At 50.0% G+C, this 8,896-nt stretch overlaps 1 protein-coding gene across 1 annotated transcript in view; it reads left to right on the top strand.

Annotated features, from left to right (window-relative positions):
* Window positions 1–6,728, top strand: part of ARHGAP10 (Rho GTPase activating protein 10) — a 262,121-nt gene extending 255,393 nt beyond the window's left edge. The window contains exons 23-24 of the mRNA XM_038755281.1: window positions 5,976–6,076; window positions 6,484–6,728. Coding sequence (XP_038611209.1) covers window positions 5,976–6,064 — 89 coding nt within the window. The 3' untranslated portion in view covers window positions 6,065–6,076; window positions 6,484–6,728. The remainder of the gene's footprint in view (window positions 1–5,975; window positions 6,077–6,483) is intronic.
* Window positions 6,729–8,896: the final 2,168 nt, after the last annotated feature.

The following is an 8,896-nucleotide window of genomic DNA, read 5'->3' on the forward strand; positions in this document are numbered from 1 at the left end:
ATATCGTGGAAAGCGAACCAGAGCACTCATAGCCCAGTGATTGCCTGGTGTTTATACATAGTGCCTTGGTAAAATGTATACACACGCTAATCATGAGAAGTACATAGAAATTTCAACTCTGATTGCTGATTTCTTTAGCTCCCAAGGTAAAACTCTTAAGAGTGTGTGCATTCATGACCATCACTGGCAGCTGAACAAACGAGAATAACATTGAGTTTGGGATATATGAGCATTGCAGAGAACTCTAGGGGAGAGTCAGTCTCGGCAGATCCACACTTACAGGTTTAGAAAAGATTGTGTCGGAGACTAATGGCAAAATGGCAGCCTGAGGCAGCTCTGAATCTTACTACAGAGAACACCGAGTCAGGGTTTTGAATGTAGGACTTGAAATAAGCAATAACTGTTTACTCCTCATGGCACTTTGCTGAAGGCAACGGGAGTCATTAAGAAATTGCCTTTGGTTTGAGCAACCTTTTTATCTTTATAGATTAGATAGTGTCCGAGGCGTATGCCCTGGTGGGAAGTGTAAGAAATTAAGTGCTACAGAAAATTCATGTGTAAGAGAACTTTGCTTTAACTGAGGCCAACTGGTATTTAGTCAATAAGTGGTATTTACTGAGTGCTTACTGTGTGCAGACCAGTATAACAGAGGAGGTAGATATGCAGTTTTATTTCTTTCCCCTGTTGATTTTAATGTCTGTCTCCTACCCCGTAGACTGCAAATCTACGGGAAAGGCTCGTGTCAACCGACTCTGTTGTTTTATAGTCAATCAATCATATTTATTGAGCACTTACTATGTGCAGAGCACTGTACTAAGCGCTTGGGAAGTACAAATTGGCAACATATAGAGACAGTCCCTACCCAACAGTGGGCTCACAGTCTAAAAGACTAAAAGTCTAAAAGACTGTGAGCCCACTGTTGGGTAGGGACAGTTTTATACTCTCCCAAGCACTCACTACAGTGCTGTCCACCTACTAAGCACTCAATAAATAGCACTGATTGATTGATCACAGTCTGAGTATAGGTTACAAAAGAATGAAATTCTGCTGAAGTGCAAAGCTGGGACACGGGTAAGTATGGATGCCCACCTTGGCTAGAGATGTACCCACGTAGTGTTGGTCTAAAATTCATCATCAAACTGACTTTTCAGTTGAATGCCTTGTGCAGCCACATGAGAACTGAATTAAACCTTAAATGGCCCTTTCAAAGGAATGAAGAGTAATTCCCCCTAATCCTGTTCCTATTTGTGGAGAAAAAGATTGGTCAGTGTGCTGTGTGTTTGTAAATGTCACCCCAAGAATTTACCAAGTACTTTTCACTCTGAGTCTTGAATGAGCGGTTGACTTTTGTGTCCTATAATAATAATAATAATGATATTGGTATTCGTTAAGCGCTCACTGTGTGTCAAGCACTGTTCTAAGCGCTGGGGTAGATACAAGCTAATCAAATTGGACACAGAACCTTTCGCAAGTGGGGCCCACAGTCTTAATCCTCATTTTACAGATGAGGTAACTGAGGCACAGAGAAGTGAAGTGACTTGCTCAAGCTCACACAGCAGACAAGTGGCGTAGCTGGGATTAGAACCTGGGTCCTTCCAACTCCCAGGCGCGTGCTTTATCCACTAGGCCATGCAGATCCCTTTCTTGATTCCCTTGGGTAGAGGAGAACATTTTTGATGCCCAGTCCCCCACCTCCCTACCCCAGCTTCTGGAAGTGGGCAAGTTGGAGGAAGTCACAAAGGAGAGAACGTTCGTCCATTAACACAAAGAGACCTGTACTTCCAACACCCACATGCTGGATAATAATAATAATAATAATAATGATAATAATGGCATTTATTAAGCCTTACTATGTGCAAAGCACTGTTCTAAGCGCTGGGGAGGTACAAGGTAATCAGGTTGTCCCACGTGGGGCTCACGGGATTCATCCCCATTTTACAGATGAGGGAACTGAGGCCCAGAGAAGTGAAGTGACTTGCCCAAAGTCACACAGCTGACAAGTGGTGGAGCCAGGATTTGAACCCGTGACCTCCGACTCTAAAGCCCGGGCTCTTTCCACTGAGCCACACTGCTTCTCTGGATAACTGTCCAGAGACTGAGTGCACCAGTCCTAGTTCACCATTTGATGGCACCAGATCAATCAATCAATATTATTTACTGAGCGCTTACTGTGTGCAGAGCACTGTACTAAGCGCTTGGGAAGTACAAGTTGGCAACATATAGAGACAGTCCCTACCCAACAGTGGGCTCACAGTCTAAAAGGAGTGGAGTTGGTCCGTCCCAGGTTGCTTTGAGAGAGGGTATGGAATGGTCTCTTCTCTGGCCCAACCTATTGATTCCTGCCCTTTCTCTACCCACAGTGAAGCAATCTGGGGCGAGAGCTGGGGAAAGGAGATTTAGCAAAAGACCTGCAGAAAATGACTGGTCTCCTCTGCTCCTGGCAAGAGACTGGATGGACTTGAAATGGGACTGAGGCTCGGGAGCCCGGACTGTTTTACCAGAATAATTAAGCCTCAGTTATGGAAACCTAATGACACCTGTCTAAATATCTGTGTTTCCTGATGCCCTTTGGATTTCAGTTTTGTTTTGTTTTTTCATTATTCACGCTAGATGGAAAAACTCTTGTGGCCTGGCTTTCTGGCTCATTTTTGCTTCTGTATTTCTTCTCCACCCTTTCCTTGAAAAGTGGAAGTCGGCCTTCTCGGGGTGCTCATCTCATAGGGAAACGTGGGGTACCGACTACCGTGGCTACCGAAAACTGGACTGAGGGAAGGGGACAGAAGGAGGAGGCTATAGAGGAGGTTCCCTAGTTACTAGAGATGATATTGACCTGAAAAATTGTTGCTCAGGGACATGGTCTTTGGGTTGAGAAAGCACCCTGGAAAAAGGCTGCAGTGTGAGGGAAAATACTACGGGTTCCTTGTGGCATCTTGGCATCCTTCCAACTCTGCTCCTGGAGGCTGAGGCTCCTTCCCAGTGCTCAAGAATTCTGAGTTTGTTCCCTTCTGGGACAGGGCAGTCATTTGAGTTCCCAGCTGAGACCCCAAACCTAGCCCCTCGCTTTATCGTCAGCCAGGCAGTATGGCTTAGTGGACAGAGCACGGGCACCACAGTCAGAAGCACCTGGCTATTCCCCGCTCTGCCACATGTCTGCTATGTGACCTTGGGCAAGTCAATTCACTTCTCTGGGCCTCAGTTACCTCATCTGTAAAATGGGGATGAAGACTGTGAGCCCCCCGTGGGACAACCTGATCACCTTGTAACCTCCCCAGCGCTTAGAACAGTGCTTTGCACATAGTAAGCACTTAATAAATGCCATCATTATTATCATGTGGGCAGGGTCTTTGTTCAACCTGATGAACTTGTATCTACCCCAGTGCTTGGCACATAGTAAGCGCTTAACAAGTGCCATAATTGTTCTTATCATCAAATCCTTGCCCTCCAGAGGGGTGAGTCGAGGGTTACAGCGGATCGAACCTGTTGCCGGAGGGCTGCTGGCGGCCTGTTCTGGGGGAGCTTTGTAGCCTCCCTCCCCTGTCTTCGTAAATTTGCCTTTCTCCTCCAGCAAGCTTGGGGCTCTTCCATTTTGCTGAAAGCACCCACACACATCCCAGTGAGTTCTAGTAATCCAGCTTTTCTCTCTGGTGCTCCCATTAATGATATGCATTTCTTAACTGGTAACAAAAAGTGTTACAAAAGATTGAAGTTTCCCATAGATCCCTGAATGTGCTTCCCGTCTCTTTGTCTCTTTCTGTCTCTCTCTGGCTATCAGTCTCTCCCCGTCTCTGTCTCTTGCTCTCCCCCATCTCTACTTTCTGTCTGTCTCTCTGACTCTCTCTCTCTCTCCCTCCCTCCCTCTCTCTACCTTCTCATTCCACCCCCCACCCCCTTCCCGGTCTGTCTCCGTTTCTCCACCATCCTCACATAGAGCTTGCAACATCATTTGTCACGTCCAGGATCTCTGGGCAGCATTTTCTTGTTCACATTTACAGTCTTTTAGGGCAAGGACCAGCGAGGGAATCATATTATCTTGTCTGAAAGCCTAAAGATTTCATTTTTCCGCATCTCTTTTTATATCACGTTTGCCACCTTCTAGTGACTTGTGTCCTACTCCCACATTGTCCTGTGATGGGTTCTCCATAATTATCCAGGTAGAAGTATTTGATAAATGATGTCAATCCTCATTTGGGGATTCATGTTTCTGTATCTCCTTTTGATCTAGACCTTGTAAATAGCTTTGCTTCTGGAAGAAGGGTTTCCCAGGATTTTCTGTTGTTTTCAGCATGTCCCTGACTCCACCTAATCCACCTCTTTCTTACCCCCGATCCTGGATGTGGCACCTTGTAATAGTCCTTGTCACTGTCTTGATTTCCAAGAGACATGAATCGGTATCTTTTCCTCCTATGTTACCTTCTCTTTTGCCACCCTCGGGGTGTGTGAAATCAGACTCAGGGTGACTCACCTCAATCCCAATGCCATGGGGTGAGATGGGCATCCCATTGGTTGGCAGCCGGCAGCCAGGCTGAAAACTTCCCGGCAGCGAAGGCCGTGGCAGAAGTTGGCCACCCCTTGGCTCAGATTTCCCAGCCAGAAGTCCCCCTCCAGCCAAAACCAACCATCGTCCCATATGCTCTCAGACCTACTCTGATGAGAGCAGCACCCGCCCACTGGGGAGGAAAGTAAGCTGGAAGGAAGGCTGAAACTGAGGCCGGGTGGGAGACTGTGGGGAGGGCCGCTCATCAGAGAAGGGGGAGCGGAAGGGCGGGTTGGCGCTTCGCCTTCTGCTGTAGAACGCTCCATCTGGCTGATTTGTCTGTCGATGCTGACCTCGACTTTGCCGCGGGCTGATTTCAGATTTCATCCTGCCCTGTGCCTTGGGTACACGACATGGGGCTCCCATCTTGCTTTCTTGCAAGCCTTCTTGCTCCCAAGGGCATTGTCTTGGCCTGAGACCTGTGAGCCAAACCCCGTCTCCTGATTCCTCCTGCTCTCTTAGCCTGCCCCACCCACCCTTGTCGCACTGATCACCTGGCTGGTCTTGGCCATTACAATACACTCCCTTCAGCTCCATCCACATGAACTGGAGGCGGGGTTGGGTCGAGGGAGATGAGAAGTGGGTCGTCATCCTGGTGACTTTCCTGGACCTAGCATGAGAGTAGATGCAATCAGCTCTGAGTCACTGAGATGTTTTGGATAGTAGTGCTGAAGTATAAAGGTGAAACCCATTGTCCTCTCTGTGTGCATGTGTCTTTGTGAGCTTGCGCGCACGCCTTCAGAGGTTTCTCAGTTGAAGGGATTCCTGCGACTTGAGGGAAGTGCTTTGGGCCCTCTCCACTATAGGCAAAAAGGCAGCTTTTCTTCTCACTTTAGGGAGAAGCATAGACGTCTTGAAGCAAGGTGGCCTGGAGTTACTATTGGACAGCTAGCTGGCCATTTCCTCCAGAAATGGGCTGATCAATCAATCAATCAATCAATGGTATTTACTGAGCACTTCCTATGTGCAGAGTACTGTGTACTAAGCACTCAGGAGAGTACAACAGAATGAGCAGACACTTCCCCTTTCCCATAACGAGAGTTGTTCTGAAAACCCTGAAGTTGCTGGCTTTCCAGCATGGCCCTCTGTTTCATGGTTGGGACGAAAGGGGAGGATCGTGGATGGGAAATCCAGTTCTAGTCTCCAGTGATTAAGAGCTGGTGCCAGCTGCTTAGTCAATTCCGGTCCAGGCTTCTTTGGCGTAGAAATAAACCCTGGGGCCTCACTGGTCTTTCAGCTGCCTGACTTAGCTGCCCAGCTGAGCCATGGTAGCCAGAAGGATGCTGGGCCATCATGCCCTTTGGCCATCCGTATTCAGTTGTTGGGTCAAAGTTTCCCTGAGGCCTGGCTCCTGGGGTCTACAGACAGCTGGTGGGCTGTCTTGGGGTTGGACCCTTCTTCGCTGTGCAGCTCCAGTGACTCCTCTCCTTCTCTCGTGCAGTCCAAACTTCGAGGGAACCCGGCTGGCTCGAAGGAACACTGAACGGCAGGAGGGGATTGATCCCGCAAAACTACGTGAAGTTGCTGTAGCCTCAGCCTCCGGTACCCATCCCCAGCTACTCATGTGATCCATGGACAGATGTTCCCTAGGGCCTCCCCCCCTCCGCTGCCTGGGGGGCTAGGGAGGGGTAGCCTGCGAGGAGCCACCACACAGGGTGACGTGGCCCCAGCAGGATTTCCACCCGTGACTCGGACTCAAGGCTTTGCCGGGGGTGGGGAGGGAAAGGAGAGGAGGAAAGGGGACAGCTTTTAGTTTTTGTTGAGGGGGAAGATAGCGTGTAGCCGGAGGGGCTTCTACTGCTCAGCTGCAGGACTCCCAACTGCAGGGAGGTAGGATGGGGTCTGTGCCAGCCTCTTGTCCGTGGCTGCCGCCGACCTGCCAGGGGCAGAGCGACTGGCCTCCCCCGCCATCCCGCAGGAAGAGACTGGTAAGAACCATTTCTCCCCAGGCTGGCGTTCCCGAGGATCTCCGCTGGTTCTAACGAAAGGACGGGCAATGAGTTTGTATTTGCTCTGGAGGCGGAGGGCTACCAAAGGGCACAGAACACTCCCTCCCTCCTTGAGTGGTCGAATGCTTTTTCCCTATAACTTTACCCAGACAGGCACAACACACGTCTTTATTTCAAGCTTTAGTGTCTCCTGGATATACCTTGTGCTGTTTGCCAAGACAAAAAACTCTGTAAAGGAAATAAAATTTTATTTACTATTTGACTCTTGCCTGTCATGCGGTAGGGTGAGAACTCCGGGTCACCCTGGTAATGGGGTAGGGTTCCGCAGCTCTTAGATTGACAACCTTGTCCCGTCATCACTGGCGTGGACGCGGAGAGGGAAGATGTAAGTCCAGAGCCTAGGGGGTCTTGCTGGACGGCAGGTGAACCAGGAGCGTTCTTCAGGTGTGTCAGGTACCTCCCCGGGCTCAGAATCCAGATCCCGCCTCATTCTCCTCCCCTTCCCGCCTTAGAATGTAAGCTTGTTAATGGTTGGGTACGTGTCCACTAATTCTTTTGGATGGTATTCTGCTAAGAGCTTAGTATTGTGGCACATCGTAGGTGTTCAATAAATACCCTGGTTTGATTGGTTGGTTGGCATGGTTCACCTGGGCCCAGAGGCGAGAAGTCCCCGCAACTTTCCTTGCGGCTCTGTAGGCGGTGGATTCTCCTTCCCCCCACTCCGTCTGTTTTTGCTCCCCTTCCTTCACCTCGTGCCACTCCGCCAGGGGCTTCTCCCCCTGCCCAGATTCAGCTTCCATCGGGGCCTTGCCAGCATCTACCCAGAACGGCCGAGTCCAGAACCCGACGGATAAAGCGGTGTGAGAATCTCTTGCCGTGGACGAGGAGTTGGGACTACCCATCTCCTTTCTCCTGCTTCTCTCAGCACGACCAGGCCGGCAAGAACACGGTAACCCTCAGGGGCTTTGAGCTGAGGCATTGCTGCTCCCTGGGCCCAGGTGGCCGGAGTCCCGGCCCTGAGGAGTCATAATAGTAATAATGATGATAATAATTGTGGGATTGGTTAAGCACTTACTATGTGCCAAGTACTGTACTAAGTGCTGGGATAAGTACAAGATACTCAGATCGGATACTTGGAGCTCACAGTCTCAGGGGGAAGGAGAACAGGTATCGAATCCCCATGTTACAGATGAGGAAATGGAGAAGGTAAGTGACTCACCCACGGTCACACAGCAGATGAGTGGCAGAGCCGGGATTAGAACCAGGTCCTGACTCCCGGCCTCGGAGTCTTTTCACTGGGCCACACTGCTCCATCCGTCTCTCTTCCTACCGTCAAAGATGCGAGTCTCCCACTGTCAAGTGGTCCTGCATCTCCATCTGGAATCCAACACTGGGGTCTGTCAGGGAAGGGGTTCACGGGGAGGGGGCCTTTGCTTCCTGGACCCTGGGACTCCAAGCCTCCCTGCTGCATCTGGCCGGCCACGGAGACCAGGTTTCCTAGTCCATCTCCATTTCAGGAGCGTCAACTGAGTCACCGGTCCACTCCAGGTTGGCGGGTCTCAGCTGGGGACTCAGCTAGGGGCTTGGTTTGGGGAGGCCCAGGATTTGTGTGGGGGTGGGGGGGGGTCCTCCATTTCATGAGGTGCTCTTAGAAATTCTACTTCTGCCCCTCAGAGGCAGTGCTCAGGCATCTTAACCAGTACAGGGCAGTTTGAGCCAAGACAGACTGCCTGACCGTCCGGAGGCTATGTTTGTTCATGCTGTAAGTGACGGGCACTACTGGTTTGTGCTTCCTTACGGAACGGCGATCAAATAATGGAAAGGTGAGTGGATCGTTCTTACCTCGGGCTGCCCCTGGTATAGTTGCGCTGAGCAGGAAATAGCCAGCCGTCTTATTCAGCTGAGGTCTGTTTGGCCTGTGGGCATCAGTATTTACTAAATGCCGACTTCGCGGAGCTTTGCGCCAGGCTCTGCTAGGACTCACAGGAGAATAAGATGTCACACAAGCTGCTGGGTACTGAGGCACGCCCAGGAGTCACAGGTGATGACTCGCACATACGAAAAATTACAATCTACTGGGGGAGGCAAGACCCCAACCCCCAGACAGCCCATGAACAATCAATCAATCGCATTTATTGAGCGCTTACTGTGTGCAGAGCACTGTACTAAGCGCTTGGGAAGTACAAGTTGAAACAGATATGTGTGGAGACCAACATACAAACTAGCACAGGTGAGAGGTGGGCAGAAACCTTTTTTTTTTTTAATGGTATTTGCTACGAACTGTTCCAGACACTGTACTGCATGCTGGGGTAGATACAAGCTAGTCAGATTGGACACAGTCCCTCACCCATTTAGAGCTCAGAGTCTTAATCCCCATTTTACAGATGAGGTAACAGGTACAGAGAAGTTAAGT

The sequence above is a fragment of the Tachyglossus aculeatus genome, chromosome 12, assembly GCF_015852505.1.
Source record: "Tachyglossus aculeatus isolate mTacAcu1 chromosome 12, mTacAcu1.pri, whole genome shotgun sequence".
In the NCBI taxonomy this organism is placed as follows: Eukaryota; Metazoa; Chordata; class Mammalia; order Monotremata; family Tachyglossidae; genus Tachyglossus; species Tachyglossus aculeatus.